This window comes from Entelurus aequoreus, linkage group LG23 (assembly GCF_033978785.1).
Source record: "Entelurus aequoreus isolate RoL-2023_Sb linkage group LG23, RoL_Eaeq_v1.1, whole genome shotgun sequence".
Classification (NCBI taxonomy): Eukaryota; Metazoa; Chordata; class Actinopteri; order Syngnathiformes; family Syngnathidae; genus Entelurus; species Entelurus aequoreus.
In genome coordinates this window covers 32,498,824-32,517,234 of record NC_084753.1, presented here as the reverse complement: position 1 = coordinate 32,517,234, position 18,411 = coordinate 32,498,824, and the positions used below count along the sequence as shown (strand labels likewise).

The following is an 18,411-nucleotide window of genomic DNA, read 5'->3' as shown; positions in this document are numbered from 1 at the left end:
TTTTCTTTAAAACTGTCATTGCTGAAAAATAATAATAAATCAAAATCAATTTTAGGGACTATTGACATATTCGAGGCTCCAATTACTTCACATCAAATATTTCATAAAATATTGCATCTTTTGTGTGTTTGCATATAAAAAAGTGTTGGTTTTGTTTTGACAAAAAGGGCATAAAACAAACACAAAAACATGACAAATAATATTAAAATAAAAACAGATTCGAAATTGGTCTAGTTGTTGTTGTTGAAGTTGTTGAAAGTAAATTAAAAAAAGTAAATATATAAATAGAACTTATTTTGACTACTTTTTATGAGTGGGACACTTAGATCCCCAAGAATTTTAGTGGGATTTTTTTTCTTTAAAACTGTCATTGCTAAAAAATAATAATAAATCAAAATCAATGTTATTAATTATTGACATATTCAAGGCTCCAATTACTTCACATCAAATATGTCATAAAATATTGAATATTTTGTGTGTTTGCTATAGAAAAGTTTTTTGTTTTGTTTTTTTTTTTGACAAAAAGGGCATAAAACAAACACAAAAACATGAAAATAATAAAAAACTAAAAACAGATTTGAAGTTGGTTTAGAGACTTAATTGTTGGGAAAAAAAAAAAAAAAAAAAAATATATATATATATATATATATACGTAGGAATTATTTTGAGTATTTTCATGAGTGGGACACTTTTTGACCCCCAAGAATTTTAGTGGGATTTTCTTTCTTTAAACTGTCATTGCTCAAAAATAATAATGAATCAGAATCAGTGTTATGAATTATTGACATATTCAAAGCTCCAATTACTTCACATCAAATATTTCATAAAATATTGCATATTTTGTGTTTTCATATAAAAAAGTGTTGTTGTTTTTTTGACAAAAAGGGCATAAAACAAACACAAAAACATGAAAATAATTTAAAAAAAACTAAAAACAGATTTGAAGTTGGTCTAGAGACTTAATTGTTGAAAGTAAAAATATATACAGTCAAGGTCACACTTGTGAAGGACATAATGTCATGACTTTGTTTGTTTTATTCAATTTTTGTCATTAAAAACTCTGGCACACACACAAAATATGCAATATTTTCCCCAAAATATTATTTCAAAGTGGAATATTTGATGTGTAGTACTTGGTGCCTCGAATATGTCAATAATTCATAACATTGATTTTGATTCATTATTATTTTGTGAGCAATGTGACAGTTTAAAAAACAATCGTATTAAAATTATTGAGGATTTAAAAACGCTCCAGTCATAGTGTTAAAAATAAGTCCTACTTTTATTGTTTTTACTTTCAATGCTTAAATCTTTAGATCCACATCCGATCTCGCCATTGATTATAAGTTTTGATAATATTTTAATATTGTTTTTTTTTGTTTTATTTACCTTTTTGTCCTTAGAAAAACACTGTCAAACATACAAAATATGCAATATTTCCCCCAAAAATATTCCAAAGTGGAATATTTAATGTGAAGTAATTGGAGCCTTGAATATGTCAGTAATTCATAACATTGATTTTGATTCATTATTATTTTTGAGCAATGACAGTTTTAAAGAAAAACAATTCCACCAAAATTATTGGGGATCTAAAAGTAGTCAATTTGATTGATTGATTGATAGAGACTTTTATTAGTAGGTTGCACAGTGAAGTACATATTCCGTACAATTGACCACTAAATGGTAACACCCGAATAAGTTTTTCAACTTGTTTAAGTCGGGGTCCACTTAAATTGATTCATGATACAGATATATACTATCATATATACTATCATCATAATACAGTCATCATAATACAGTCATCACACAAGATAATCACAATGAATTATTTACATTATTTACAATCAGGGGTGTGGGGGGGGGGGGGGGTAGGATATGGACATCAAGTAGTGGACATAGAGAGAGAGAGAGAGAGAGAGAGAGAGAGAGAGAGAGAGAGAGAGAGAGAGAGAGAGATCAGAAGGCATAAGAAAAAGTATCTGCATTTGATTGTTTACATTTGATTATTAGCAATCCGGGGAGGGTGTTAGTTTAGGGTTGTAGCTGCCTGGAGGTGAACTTTTATTGCGGTTTTGAAGGAGGATAGAGATGCCCTTTCTTTTATACCTGTTGGGAGCGCATTCCACAATGATGTGGCATAGAAAGAGAATGAGTTAAGACCTTTGTTAGTTCGGAATCTGGGTTTAACGTGGTTAGTGGAGCTCCCCCTGGTGTTGTGGTTATGGCGGTCATTTACGTTAAGGAAGTAGTTTGACATGTACTTCGGTATCAGGGAGGTGTAGCGGATTTTATAGACTAGGCTCAGTGCTAGTTGTTTAACTCTGTCCTCCACCCTGAGCCAGCCCACTTTAGAGAAGTGGGTAGGAGTGAGGTGGGATCTGGGGTGGAGGTCTAGCAGTAACCTGACTAGCTTGTTCTGAGATAAATAGAACAAATATTTTTTTTTTAAATTTCAACAATTAAGTCTCTAGACCAACTTCAGATCTATATGTTTTTAGTTGTTTATTATTTTAATGTTTTTGTGTTTGTTTTATACCCTTTTTGTAAAAATAAATAAATAAATAATTAAATGGCAAACACAAAATATGCAATATTTTATGACATATTTAATGTGAAGTAATTGGACCCTCGAATATGTCAATAATTCATAACATTGATTTTGATTCATTATTATTTTTTTTAGCAATGACAGTTTTAAAGAAAAAAAATCCCACAAAAAATCTTGGGGATCTAAAAGTGTCCCACTCATAAAAATAGTCAAAATAATTCCTATGTACATATATATTTGTCTTATTTTGACTACTGAATTACTGTATTCAATTCAAGGCTCCAATTACGTACTTCACATCAAATATTACACTTTGCAATATTTTTTTGGGGAAATATTGCATATTTTGTGTGTTTGCTAGTGTTTTTCTAAGGACAAAAAGGTTAAAAAAAACAACTAACAAATAATAAAATATTAAAACTTATAATCAATGGCGAGATCGGATATTGATCTAAAGATTTAAGCATTGAAAGTAAAATCCATATGACTGGAGCGTTTTCAAATCCTCAAGAATTTTAATATGATGTTTTTTTTAACTGTCACATTGTTCACAAAATAATAATGAATCAAAATCAATGTTATGAATTATTGACATATTCGAGACACCGAAAATATTGGGGAAAATATTGCATATTTTGTGTGTGTGCCAGAGTTTTTAATGACAAAAATTTAATAAAACAAACAAAAAACAAATAAAAACGTTATATGGACGGACACATGTATTTTTGGGGAAAATGATTGCATATTTTGTGTTTCTGTCAACTAGGTTTTATTTAACAAAAAATACATTAAACATTTAAGAAAAGCAAGTAAATAAAACTTTTTATTGACTGATCAAAAGTGGATCTAAAGACTTAAGCATAAAATCAAAACACACATATGACTTATTTGTAAGAGAGGAACCCTTAAGGTAAAAAAAAAAAATCAATATACTGTATTGATGAAAAAGTGAGTTTGGATGTTTGAGGTGCCAGAGTGTGTGTGTGTGTGTGTGTGTGTGTGTGTGTGTGTGTGCAGGGGCAACAAGCTAGCCATGCTTCTTGGTGAGTCCTTGGGTCACGTGACCTGCCACACCACCGTCGTGGCCCAGGTGACCAACTCACTGGCGCGACTCCATGACACCTCCGCCGTTCTTCAGCTAGCTTCCCGCATCCGCAGGACCCAGAGGAGGACCCAGGTACGCGCACTCAGGTCCACATCAGACTTGATATCATCAAAATCGGTTTTCCGCACCTCAGCTGATGAAGGACATCACATGTTTGCACAATTCAACATGTCCGAAAAGGAGGTGGAAGAATGAGGGCTTAAACTTACCTAAAAAAAATCAAATATTGGGTGATACTAGCTCGTATGTCAAATGTGTGATATCATATGCGATACAAGCAGTGCTGCAGCGTGTTTACTTGTATGATATCATCAGTTAAGATCTGAACATCCTCCAGTAAACACACATTTTATTCACTTTTACTAGTCATTTACAAAAGGTAAACATGCTAGTCTATAAGAGCTAGCAGTTACACAACAGCTAAGCACACAAACTAGATAGCGGTAATAATCTTTGAACAATAAAAGGTGACATTTGTCAATATAAACAAGTATTAAAAATTAGTTACATATTACTTACACCTACAAAGTCCCCAAGGCAGAAACGTATTAGAAAGTATCCAGTAACAAACGTGTCTGCATCATTCATCTTCCTGCGCCCTGATCTTAACTACATGAATAATTGTGGCCACTAGGTGTCACCAAAAAACCCAATTACCACTTCAACTTAAAGAGAGCATAAGTAGGCCATGGAGTTAGTGTTTTTGTTATGGTATTAGTTTGTTTCGAGTTATACATTTCAACATGTCCGTTTCATGGCAATTGCCAACAAATCTGTAACACAAACAAACAAATCAATAGATAAATAAATAATCAATACATTTCCCCTGAATAAATAGTTACTCACTTAATCAAACTAACATCTAAAAGTGTGTTCAATGATTTGTGCTGATATCGTATCGCATTTATATTAAGGCTTCAATAACAGTATCACCATCACTACATCGTGACATACTGAACTGTAGCATGTGCGTTGGATACGTGACTTGAGTACTGTTATGAAATGCCTTACGATATCATTTCCTTCCTCCAAATCCCAAATGTTTGTCCTTGATAAATGTCATCTGAATTGTAATTTGTCTGATTCAACAGCAGTCCGGCTCCCCGAGTGGCAGGAGTTTGACTCGACAAAAGAGAGGACCGCCATCTTTTTCTCTGCGAGCTTTCCACTCCACAGATGAGGTCGATGTTGACGTTCAGCATTTTCGCCTACGCGGGCAGCTGGATGAGCGGTCCAGCAGTGACCAGTCCTGTGACACCGTCATCCAGATAGACTCTGACGGCTTGATCCGGACAAGAGCGCCTGCAAAGTTAGCCCAACCCGAGTTTGTGCCCATTATACCCTCCTTGCACCCCAACAAGGCTGACATGGACGACCCAGAGTTTACGGCTTTGCTCCAAGAGCTACTGAAAATCCCCAAACTGCACGTAGAGAACAAGAAAGACGACGCTCAAGGACTTGCTGAAGGACTGAAAGCTGACCTGAAGCAGCCAGAGAGGGACTGTCTGAAGTGTGACACGTTTGCCGAACTTCAGGAGCGCTTGGGCTGCATTGATGGAAGTGAGGAAACCATGGACTTGCTTAAGTCCGCCTCCAAGGTTCCTTCTGTTAACTCTGCCCCACCTAAGCCACAATCCCTGAAAGAAAAGGCAAACACGGAATCGTTCGAGGCACCGCAGACATTGAAGCAGGGACTCGGCAGCAATCAGATTTTGGTTCGAGAAAAGCAAACAGATGGCGCCGTCCCTGGGGACAATTTTCAGAGAGAAGACTCTGGTCTCTATGACTGCGAGGAGTGCAGTGCAACCAGTTCAAGCGAGGAACCGTTGAATCAAAGTCTCAATCGAAACACGACTTTCCGTTATCAGATACGAAAAACTGGAGCTCAGTCCTCTCAAGATGTAAATGTTAAAACTCAGGGCATTGCTAGTACCGACTGCACTCAGCCGACAGAGAAACCAGAGAGTCATGAAGCAGCTGATTGGCTCAAAGCAGACAAAAGGACCTCGCCTGTTGGAAATAGTTTACCTGCATCTCCTCCTTCCCCTCCATGTTCCTCTTCAAACCCAGTAGCTGGAAGGGTTGCGGTTAGCGACACGGCAGCTAGTCAACTCACAAAGGATGCTAAGGAAATGAAGGCCACTATCACTGTAACGGTCCAACAACCGCTGGATCTGACAGGCCACGATGAACTAGTCTTTTCTATGGTGGAGGAGGTGACCATCACAGGAGCTCTGGATAGTGGCAGGACGGGAGGGAACATAATTTGCATCAAAGACGCTGCCCAGTCAACAGCACGCCGTCAAGGGTCTGGCGGATTCAAACCAATCCAAATTATTAGCAATATCAGTGACGAAGCTACGGCAGCCGGTCTGACCAACGTGTCAAAGTGCACAATTGTTCATCCAGGAGATACAGCGACTGAGACCGACACATTACTGAATCCCTCAAGAAGAGAGAGAATTTTACCTTCTTTTATAAATCCTATGCTGATGAACCCTGATGAACAGTTGGAAAATGTAAAAGACAAAGAAATAACTCCGTCTCACGCTGAGCTTAAAGGGAATACACGCAAGTGTCCAGAAGCTGCTTCTGAGACACTGAGACAATATGCAAAGATCTGTAAATCCTGTGACTCAATGGTCTTGGAAGGTGCCTCTTTCAGTAAAGACACTGCAGGAAACCAAATGCACCCTGGAGACTTTGGGGATGTTTCTTCCACAAACCCTTCAAAGGCCTCAGTGGGGCAGGTATATGCTCGCAGACGTATTGGGAATACAACGCTCACTGGTGCGTCTTTAGGTTGCTTGGAGACGACCTCTGCTTCTTTTAATACAGGTAGCTTACCTCGCAGCTGGCTAGATGCCAACCTCCAGGAAAGCCACAGTCACACGGCAGACGGTTGGAGAGACGCGAGGGGGGTGACATCATCCACCCCGTGCAGCCCAGGGGTAACCCTCGAGAGAAGGCGAGACCAGCAGTGTTCCCCTGTGAACCAGAGCTTCTACATCTCCTCCTCTCTGAAATATGACCCAGGCGACACGCAGGGAGCCAAGAGACCTTTCAGAAAGGGTATCGGATCATTGTTTGATTCCTCACAAGTAGGCATGAAACATGATCATATGCCGGGGAGGATGATGTCACCTCTAGAAGAGAGTGGCAGGAATGAAATGAACCAACTGACCAGCAGGACAAGTAAGTCTCTCAGAAGGAACCATTATGACGTTCCAACATCAGACAAAGGAAGAAGCAGCACCTCTCTTATCCCTAAGGTCAGCAGCTCTAAGAGAAGTTCTGAAGGGCTTTCTAGAGGGGCTCATAAAGGGAAGAGTGTTGGGGATTCAACATTACCAAGGACAAGCCGAAGCTCCAGAAAGACTCGGCAAACTAGCCATGGCCATAACTCCATTTCTCATGAAAATGAAGCTCAATCCCGGCCGACCCACTCAAAGCTCTCTGCTGTAGGGAAACTCAAGATTTCTTACCCCAAAGTCCGACGCCTGTCCTCCCCCAGCATCAAGAACCTGAGTCCTGCCCACAAAAGTCTGCAGGAGTCCATAAACCGCAGTGCCAGTCTTTCCCCGGACTTTAAAACTGTAAGCTTTGAGCGGGCATCCTCCTCATCCCCGCCACACTCATTCCACTCCATCAGCAGGACTCCCAGTCAAAGCTCCACGTGCTCGTCCACGAAATCTGCCATCCAGGGATTTACCAACGGTTGCATGTCAGACCTCCTCAAAGACAGGACTGACAGCCCGGCTTTAGTCGGACTGGACCAAACCGGCTCGCTTTTCTCCCCGTACAGTCAAGTCACGTCACCTCACACGCCGCCTCACCTGAGCGGACATGCCAGCGACACCACCAGTGTCCTGAGCGGAGATCTGCCACCAGCTATGGGTAAAACCTCGCTGTATTTCTCAAACAGAAACAGCACAATGAGCAGTGGATATGACAGCTTGCGGAGAGACAGTGAAGCCACACTGAGCAGCGCTTCTACCAGCGGCAGGAGTGCTTCCCTCCTCAGGGAGGTCCGCAGCAGCAGATCGTCTCGGCGGAGAGGCAACACAGGTATCTAGTATCAAGTTGTTATTAAACTCTGGCTAGGTTCACACTGCAGGGTTTGATGCCTAATTTGTTTTTTTGGTTAAATCTGATCTTGTAATGCAAGGGCGTCCAAACTACGGCCCGCGGGCTGGTTGCGGCTCGCCGGCGTCTTCAATTTGGCCCACGAGACGGCACGTGTTCAAGAAGCAATCTGGATGTGGGGGTTTACTTATTAAATGTACATATCTGGCATTTGGACAAATGCTAGTTAGTCGCCATCCTGTGGACAACATGAGTGACTCAGGCCGGTGACCATGGAGTGTACTTACTACCAAACAACCTTCCCTAGTCATAGCACAGGAAAAAAAATCAACCAGTACAAAAAGTCAACAAGCATGTCACACATAACACTGCTCACTGAAGTTTGTGGATATTATAAAAAACAACCAATCACAATAAAACATTTTTTTGAATACACTCATTTAAAGCCATTGCAAGGCATGATGGGAAAAATGCAAAATATGTATAGGATATTAGGGCTGCAACAACTAATCGATTATAAAAATAGTTGCCGATTAAATTAGTCATCGATTCGTTGGATCTATGCTATGCGCAGTTTTTTAAAATGTTTTATTTATTTATTTTTTTAAAAATTTATTTTCTTTTTTAAATAAACCTTTATTTATAAACTGCAACATTTACAAACAGCTGAGAAACAATAAGCAAAATAAGTATGGTGCCAGTATGCTGTTTTTTTTCCAATAAAATACTTGATAGGATAGAAATGTAGTTTGTCTCTTTTATCCGATTATTAAGTGATTAATCGAAATAATAATCGACAGATTAATCGATTATCAAATTAATCGTTAGTTGCAGCCCTATAGGATATATATAATTGTATTTATTTGGAGAAGTAGACATGCCTCCAACTCCAGTAGGTTACAGTCCTGTCGCATTTGTGATTATTTTAAGGATTTTGTGCAACCAAATTATTTGTTGTAGAAGATGAAGTTATTTTGTCTATTGCAGTTTGTGGGACATTTGCTTTGATGTTTGTTCCGAGGAAAGAGTGGGCGAGCAGTCGTAGCCAGAAGTTATTAATCATCCGTTCCATCTTTTTCTGCTTATGCGTCCGCCATTACTTTTTGCGTTTGTTTTGGCGAAGAATTGTGTGGCATTTTGATGACGTATAGATCGATGAATGCGAGCCAATCTTTCAGACTGCAGTTGCAATGAATACATATTGGATTTATTGTCCACATACGAGAGAGGCCGGGGTTGGATTGAAAAACTCTGAATTGTATTGTTGACAATGACATGAAAAAATCCGATCCATGTCACATTAGGGACGGTACCGTTCACATTTGAACTGATACGGTACCTGGGAATCAATACCAGTGCTCGGTTGTAGAGATGTCCGATAATGGCTTTTTTGCCGACTTTGAGACATTTGTGATTTAGGGCTATATAAATAAACATTGATTGATTGATTGATTGATATTCCGATATTGTCCAACTCTTAATTACCGATTCCGATATCAACCGATACCGATATATACAGTCGTGGAATTAACACATTATTATGCCTAATTTTGTTGTAAGGCCCCACTGGATGCATTAAACAATGTAGCAAGGTTTTCCAAAATAAATCAACTCAAGTTATGGAAAAAAATGCCAACATGGCACTGACATATTTATTATTGAAGTCACAAAGTGCATTATTTTTTTAACATGACTCAAAACAGCAGCTTGGAATTTGGGACAATGTCCCGGAAGAGTTAGTGCTGCAAGGGGTTCTGGGTATTTGTTCTGTTGTGTTTATGTTGTGTTACGGTGCGGATGTTCTCCCAAAATGTGTTTGTCATTCTTGTTTGGTGTGGGTTCACAGTGTGGCGCATATTTGTAACAGTGTTTAAGTTGTTTATACGGCTACCCTCAGTGTGACCTGTATGGCTGTTGACCAAGTATGCTTGCATTCACGTGTGTGAGTGAAAAGCTGTAGAAATTATATGATTGGGCTGGCACGCAAAGACAGTGCCTTTAAGGTTTATTGGCGCTCTGTACTTCTCCCTACTTCCGTGTACCACTCCGTACAGCGGCGTTTTAAAAAGTCATACATTTTACTTTTTGAAACCGATACCGATAATTTCCGATATTACATTTTAAAGCATTTATCGGCCGATAATATTGGCAGTCCGATATTATCGGACATCTCTCCTCGGTTGTAATACACCTTTCCACCACTTGTGGCAGTAATGACAATATCAAACAAACAAAAGTCTGGAGCTCAAGTCATAAAGAAGTTTTTAAGCGCAAAAATTATGACTAAGTGGTTAAGCCATATTTTCATTTTGCACTTAAATTTTATTGACAGTTTAGTTAAGAAATATTTTTTTTAATTAGTGATTTAGTTTATTTTAGAAGTACGTAATTATAGTTAAATATATTTGTCATCAGTTATTTGAGTCCTTTTTTTATGCAGTATATTTGGTTAGTACTCATTTTGCAATCAGTCTAAAGCTAAAGTTTGTGTTCAATAAATATGTGTGACGAACACATGCTTTCATGACATTTGACAAGGTTGTGAACTGCAAGTCGGTTGGATAAAAATATTGAATACGGTTAATTCGGTGTTGATATTTAAGTGGGCCTGGACCCCTCTGTAGTGGAAAAGTTTAAGGTTAGGAACCTCTGGTCTAAAACAGCATTTTTGTCTTTATAAATACCGTATTTTTCGGAGTATAAGTCGCTCCGGAGTATAAGTCGCACCGGCCGAAAATGCATAATAAAGAAGGAAAAAAACATATATAAGTCGCACTGGAGTATAAGTCGCATTTTTTGGGGAAATTTATTTGATAAAACCCAACACCAAGAATAGACATTTGAAAGGCAATTTAAAATAAATAAAGAATAGTGAACAACAGGCTGAATAAGTGTACGTTATATGAGGCTTAAATAACCAACTGAGAACGTGCCTGGTATGTTAACGTAACATATTATGGTAAGAGTCATTCAAATAACTATAACATATAGAACATGCTATATGATTACCAAACAATCTGTCACTCCTAATCGCTAAATCCCATGAAATCTTCTACGTCTAGTCTCTTACGTGAATGAGCTAAATAATATTATTTGATATTTTACGCTAATGTGTTAATAATTTCACACATAAGTCGCTCCTGAGTATAAGTCGCACCCCCGGCCAAACTATGAAAAAAACTGCGACTTATAGTCCGAAAAATGCGGTAAGCATCAAATATCTATAGTTGCATATTACGTACACATACAAAGTCTCCAATGCAGAACCGTGTTAGAAAGTATCCAGTAACAAACGTGTCCGCATCGTTCAACTTACAGCATCATTAGCTGAACTCCATGAATTATTGTGACTGCCAAGTGTAGCCAAAAACAATTACACCTCCACTTCAACTTAAAGACAGCATAAGTCTATTCCAGACTGTTGATAGTAAATAAGTTAGTGTTTTTCATACCTAACATTTCACTTAATCAAACCTTTTCTAACATTTCACACAACAAAATAATACAAGTGTGTATGATTCCTGCTGATATCGCATCAGATCGACATTCGTATGGGCCAATATTAAAGGCTCCAAGGTTTTACAGTTACAACACAATGTTGTAAGAGCATAATACTTCCTGAAAGGAATGCCAATGGCGCCCTCCCATGTCCTGACATGAATTGGAGGTGACACGCGTGGAGAGCGTGCTCAGGTCGCTTAGCGACACTAAAAGCCTTGCCAGAAGTCATATCATTAATAAATCATGAGGTAATGCTCGCACTCACCAGTCCAGGTCAAACGCAGAGTGGGGTCAGACTTGGCGAAGAGCTGTGTTGAAAAGAAAGATGGAGGTGCATTAGCTTTAGCAACATTACACGGTCATACGTTTATATTTGCTTGTGAAGTAGCTATAAGCATATTTCTCTTGCTGTCTGTCCTGCAGGCGCTCATCCACGTCACCCTTCCAGCGACACAACCTTCTCCACGAGACAATCCTCTAATGGCGCACAATCTCGCTGGGCAGACCACACGATCCCTGAGAAGTACGACGTCAAAGTCTACGACGTTGACAGAAGGCAACGCACGCAGAAGAAAACAGGTGCTTCCTTTATTACCAGTATTTTATCCATTTAAAAACAAAACATTGAATGGGAATTTAAATGTCTCTTTGTTGTGATGTCAACAATATTTCATTTTTTCTACATGAGAGCTTGATGGATTGATTTCAAAAATACAAATGTCCTTTTGTGTCTTTTGTCCGTTTTAGCTTCCACATTAGTAAGAACCAGTCGGACAAACGTAAAATATTTCTACATGATGTTATACATTTACTGTCACAACAATCACCACTGATCGCAGAGCACTTTATTGTCATTGCACAAGTACAATGTGTCATTTTCAAACATCAATGACATCTATTAAACGAGACAAGAAGCAAGGAAATAAACAGAGACAGGATTCAATTTGGCTCAATTGAGGAGAAACGTGTCGACCTGTAACCTCTTACAGTGTCACCCACGCTCTGATGAAAAAAGGTTCACGTCTCCTCTTTTATTTGGATATTCACTGTTTACATAACATCTGTTTCTAAAGGAATGGGGAGGAGGTGTGAACAGCCATTGTTTTCGGTCACATTAACACAAAAGAAAAAGATGCCTCGGGCTTGGACTGGTCCTAGATGGAGCTTGGGCAGGTCTTGGATGACAATAGATAACCCATCCCGTCTCCTCCCATCGTACACAGCGGAATTTTCCAAGCATTTGGCTTGGTGCAACAAAGACAGCTTTCGTCTGTTCACTGGGAACTCAGAGAACGGAAAGTTTTTTGATAATTTACATACAATTTTTCGGACACAATGAAATGTCATTTTCAGCACAGACCCGTTCAAGAGCAGGCAGACATCGTACAGGAACACTGGTGGGGTCGCCACTTACGGCCGGCCCGTAAAAGGTGGACGCTGGCGGGGGAAGATGAGTAAAATTAAAGCCGATCCCAGACTACGGGTTCAGTCTGGGGCCAGGAAAAAAAAACTTGATAGCCACGATAAGCACATATACACATTTTACGACATAGAAACCAGAAAACTTGCAACAGGAGGTGGGGCGGCGTGGTGAGGGGTGCGGGGGGTGGAGGGGTGTGTGCACCAATGACGAAGCTGCGGCCTTTCTGGCACTGCTACAGCCGTTCATCGCACAGAAGGAGTTCAGCGGTAGATAGATAGATAGATAGATAGATAGTACTTTATTGATTCCTTCAGGAGAGTTCCCGCAGGAAAATTACAATTCCAGCAGCAGTGTACAGAATTGAGATCAAATTAAAAAAGGAAATAATGGGGGAATCAATGGAAACAAAATAGAAAAATATTACAATAAGAATAAAAATAAAAAGCCACAATGAGAATAAAAATATAACAGTAAAATAAGAATATAACAAGAGAAACTAGGCAGTATTGACCATGTTATGAAAAAGTATTGCACTGTTATTGTTTTGCATCCCCTGTCATCCTAGTACCTCCCCCTAGCCCCCAGAGAGGAGTTGTACAGTCTAATGGTGTGTGGGACAAAGGAGTTTTTTAGTCTATTAGTCCTGCACTTGGGATGAAGCAGTCTAGCACTGAACATGCTCCTCTGGCTACTGATAACGGTATGCAGAGGGTGACTGGCATCATCCAGGATGCTCACTAGTTTTTCCACAGTCCTCTTCTCTGCCACCGTCACCAGTGAGTCCAGTTTTATTCCGATCGTAGAACCGGCCCGCCTGATCAGTTTCTCCAGTCTGGAGCTGTCCTTTTTAGATGTACTGCCCCCCCAGCACACTACCATGTAGAACAGAACACTGGCAAACACAGACTGGTAGTACATCCACAAGAGTTTTTTTTACAGATGTAGCAAAGGTGTGGGGTGGGGACTATTGTGCACTGCAAAAAATTATCGTAAAAACTAGGGCAAGCAATTGTTAAATAGTTAAACAGCGTAAATTTCAAAATAGTTTATCACAGTGGCATCCTAAAAACCAAGAAACGGTAGATAACCTAAATTAGGATGGTTATAATATGTAGGAAACACATGACAATATTTGTACAATGCATTTGCAAATACTGTAATGTCATAAGAATGCAAATACTAATGTATGGTATTATTATTCTGATTAAGGATTTTGCAGATTGTACATTTAATTTTATAGCATACTTTCATTGTTGGAGGGGTTCTTGTGTTCAAGAATTAGCCTTGTTACCTTTTGGCTAACACTTGTGTTTTTGTGGCAAGTGGTTTCAGACATTGAGGGGTTATGTCCACGTGCTTCATTGCAAACTGCATCATAATGAAGGAACATGTTGTGAGTTGTCCAGTGAAAGGTTGTACATAGAGTTGTATATAGAACATTTAGCCAAAGATTTTATAGAACAGATAGTCAAAGATGTTATAGGACATATAGTCAAAGGTGTTATAGAACAGATAGATTGTCAAATAGGTTATAGAACAGATAGTCAAAGATGTTATAGGGCATCTCTATCCTCCTTCAAAACCGCAATAAAAGTTCACCTCCAGGCAGCTACAACCCTAAACTAACACCCTCCCCGGATTGCTAATAATCAAATGTAAACAATCAAATGCAGATACTTTTTCTTATGCCTTCTGATCTCTCTCTCTCTCTCTCTCTCTCTCTCTCTCTCTCTCTCTCTCTCTCTCTCTCTCTCTCTCTCTCTCTCTCTCTCTCTCTCCACTACTTGCTGTCCATATCCTACCCCCCCCTCCACACCCCTGATTGTAAATAATGTAAATAATTCAATGTGATTATCTTCTGTGATGACTGCACTATGATGATAGTATATATCTGATAGTATGTATCTGTATCATGAATTAATTTAAGTGGACCCCGACTTAAACAAGTTGAAAAACGTATTCGGGTGTTACCATTTAGTGGTCAATTGTACGGAATATGTACTTCACTGTGCAACCTACTAATAAAAGTCTCAATCAATTTAGCCAAAGTTGATTTAGAACTAGAGATGTCCAATAATATCGGCCTGCCGATATTATCGGCCGATAAATGCTTTAAAATGTAATATCGGAAATTATCGGTATCGTTTTTTAAATTATTGGTATCGTTTTTTTTTGTTTTTTTTAGTTTTTAAAAAAAATTAAATCAACATAAAAAACACAAGATACACTTACAATTAGTGCACCAACCCAAAAAACCTCCCTCCCCCATTCACACTCATTCACACAAAAGGGTTGTTTCTTTCTGTTATTAATATTCTGGTTCCTACATAATATATCAATATATATCAATACAGTCTGCAAGGGATACAGTCCGTAAGCACACATGATTGTGCGTGCTGCTGGTCCACTAATAGTACTAAACTTTAACAGTTAATTTTACTCATTTTCATTAATTACTAGTTTCTATGTAACTGTTTTTATATTGTTTTACTTTCTCATTTTATTTTATTATTTTAAAAAAAAAGGACCTTATCTTCACCATACCTGGTTGTCCAAATTAGGCATAATAATGTGTTAATTCCACAACTGTATATATCGGTATCGGTTGATATCGGTGTCGGTTGATATCGGTATCGGTAATTAAAGAGTTGGATAATATCGGAATATCGGATATCGGCAAAAAGTCATTATCGGACATCCCCAAACATATAGTCAAAGATGTTATAGAACAGATAGATAGTCAAATATGTTATAGGACAGTGATCCCCAACCACCGGGCCGCGGCCCGGTACCGGTCCGTGGATCGATTGGTACCGGGCCGCACAAGAAATGAAATTTTTAAAAAAATACAAAAAATATTTTTTTATTTTTTATTACATCAACATAAAAAACACAAGATACACTTACAATTACCGTAATTTCCGGACTATAAGCCGCACCTGACTATAAGCCGCACCAGCTAAATTTAGGGGAAAATACAGATTGCTCCATATATAAGCCGCACCCGACTATAAGCCGCAGGGTTTTGATGTGTAATTACCGTAGTATATAGGGGTTCCTGCTACCACGGAGGGGATTGTCGGGACAGAGATGACTGTTTGGGAACGCAAAGCGTCCCATTTATTAACAATAAATCTTTCAATCATTCAATCAAACTTTCACATCTTTGACATGGCGAACAGCATTCGTGCAGAGTACAAATAATACAACGGTGCAAAGTAATACAAAGTGCTCGCCTGTACGTTATCAAAATAACCAGCCTACCGGTATATGAAAAGTCAGTCTTTAATCATTGTGTCATCGTCTTCCTCCTGTGTACTAAAACCACCGAAATCCTCTTCGTCGGTGTCGGAGAAGAACAGGCCGTATATAAGCCGCACCCTTGTATAAGCCGCAGGGACCAGAACGAGGGGAAAAAGTAGCGGCTTATAGTCCGGAAATTACGGTAGTGCACCAACCCCTAAAACCTCCCTCCCCCATTTATACTCATTCACACTCATTCGCACAAAAGGGTTGTTTCTTTCTGTTATTAATATTTCTGGTTCCTACATTATACATCAATAGATCAATACAGTCTGCAAGGGATACAGTCCGTAAGCACACATGATTGTATTTTTTTATGGCAAAAAAAACAAAAAACAAAAAAAACAAACCCTCCCCTCAAGCATTAGCCAAATATGATTTAGAACCTATAGTCAAAGATGTTACAGAACATATAGTCAAATATGATATAGAACATTTAGCCAAAGTTCTAGAAGATGTACTAGTTGGTCAGGAGTGTTACAAGAGAGCGTTGAAGAGCAGTGCTAGACAATGTGCTTCACGGGATGACGTGATGTCCCTCAGACGACAGCTCTGGTCCTCCTGAGACTTCCCGCTGATGCATCTTTAATGAGCGCATGAGGGAACTGGGTCATGGTACAGTCAAGAACAAAGACCATGTGATCATGTCCTGGCCAAAACATCATCTTGTATGTACCATCTATGATGACATCATCATCATAATAATATTATTCTCCTTGTATGTTTCATGTCATATCATGTCCCATCTCTGATGACATCATCATAATGATATTATTCTCCTTCTTTCATTCTCTTCTGGGTCTGATTTATTGGATGTGTGCGTGTTTGTGTGTGTGTGTGCATGTGTGTGTGCTTGCGTGCACGTGTGTGTGTGTTGGGTTGGCTCTGACCTACTTACAAGACACACTTCCTGGGGCCAGTGGTTGGGCCACAGTCAGGTCATGTGATCATTCCAGAAGAGAATGACGTCATTCAAAGTGTTGGTGGTGAAATAACAATATGAATATGAATTTGTGTTTGCTTCTTCAGGCGCTCGCGTGCTTCAGCGCCAAGCTGCAGTCTTAGGAGTTCCGACATCAGACGACCGCAGACGTCAAATTCCTGTCCAACAACCTGAGAACAGAGGAGGACCAACACAGGTCCGTGCGGGAATTCATCGCGTAGAACCCAGACTGTGAGTGGGTTTCTTTTTCTTTTAAACTTATGAATTCATTAAGATTTGGGATGAATTGGAATCACGTTTCAGATGTGAATCGACTTTTTGTGCTGACTTAGCAGATAGAAAAAGAGAACAAACTTATGGTGTTAAGCGTGCCTTGCAGACGTTATGACATCATAACTGATATGACATCATATATGATGTCATATTTGACATAATATTCATATTCATCATCCATATAAAGTATTTTTTTATTAACACACGATGTATATTTTACATAATATTTATATTAATCATCCATATAAAGTATTTTTTATTAACACATGTCATATTTGACATAATATTCATATTCATCATTCATATGAAGTGTTTTATTAACACATGTCATATTTGACATAATATTCTAATTCATCCATATAAAGTATTTTATTAACACATGAAGTCATATTTGACATAATAATTATATTCATCATCCACATAAAGTATTTTATTAATACATGATGTCATATTTGACATCGTATTCATATTCATCGTCCATATGAAGTATTTTATTAACACATAATATTCCTGCAGGACACATTTTCCAGACTTCCAAGGAAGACTCTCAGGTGCTCCTGGAGGTCCTTAAGAAGCTGAAGAAGAGGAGCGACTCTAACTTGACTCAATGATCACTCATTATTATTATTATTATTATCATTATCATCCATACCATCCATTTTCTACCGCTTGTCCCTCTCGGGGTCGCGGGGGTGCTGGAGCCTATCTCAGCTGCATTCGGACGGAAGGCAGGGTACACCCTATTATTATTAATAATATAATTGTTATTATTAGTATTAATATTATTGTTATTGTTATTATTATTAATAATATGATTATTGTTACTGTTATTATTATTATTATTAATATTGTTATGATCCTGCCCACTTTTTGTCCATTTTCACTTTTTAATAAAAACACGTTTATGTCACCTCAGCACTACTTTGATCCGATTCAGGACTTTTTGAAGGGAAAATGTTTTTTAAACACTTTGATGTCAAGTCACGGCCACAAATACTGAATGTAGATGTTCATATATCATGTATATACATATTAATGCACTAGTGTTTGATTTTATTTAATGTTCATATATCATGTATAAAAATTTTAGTACACTCGTGTTTGATTTTATTTGATGTTCATATAAGTTTTGTCCAACTGCAATGAATTTATGCATTAATGCAACTTTTGATTAATTTGTAGGGAATTATTTCCCAAGTAATTTGTATGTACTTCATGGTGCTCAACAA

At 38.4% G+C, this 18,411-nt stretch overlaps 1 protein-coding gene across 2 annotated transcripts in view; it reads left to right on the top strand.

The window, feature by feature from the left end:
• Positions 1-18,411, top strand: part of LOC133640371 (kinesin-like protein KIF26B) — a 71,384-nt gene extending 52,973 nt beyond the window's left edge. For both annotated transcript variants that reach the window (XM_062033755.1, XM_062033754.1), the window contains exons 11-15: positions 3,566-3,725; positions 4,745-7,721; positions 11,664-11,819; positions 16,996-17,140; positions 17,699-18,411. In XM_062033755.1, coding sequence (XP_061889739.1) covers positions 3,566-3,725; positions 4,745-7,721; positions 11,664-11,819; positions 16,996-17,140; positions 17,699-17,753 — 3,493 coding nt within the window. In that variant the 3' untranslated portion in view covers positions 17,754-18,411. The remainder of the gene's footprint in view (positions 1-3,565; positions 3,726-4,744; positions 7,722-11,663; positions 11,820-16,995; positions 17,141-17,698) is intronic.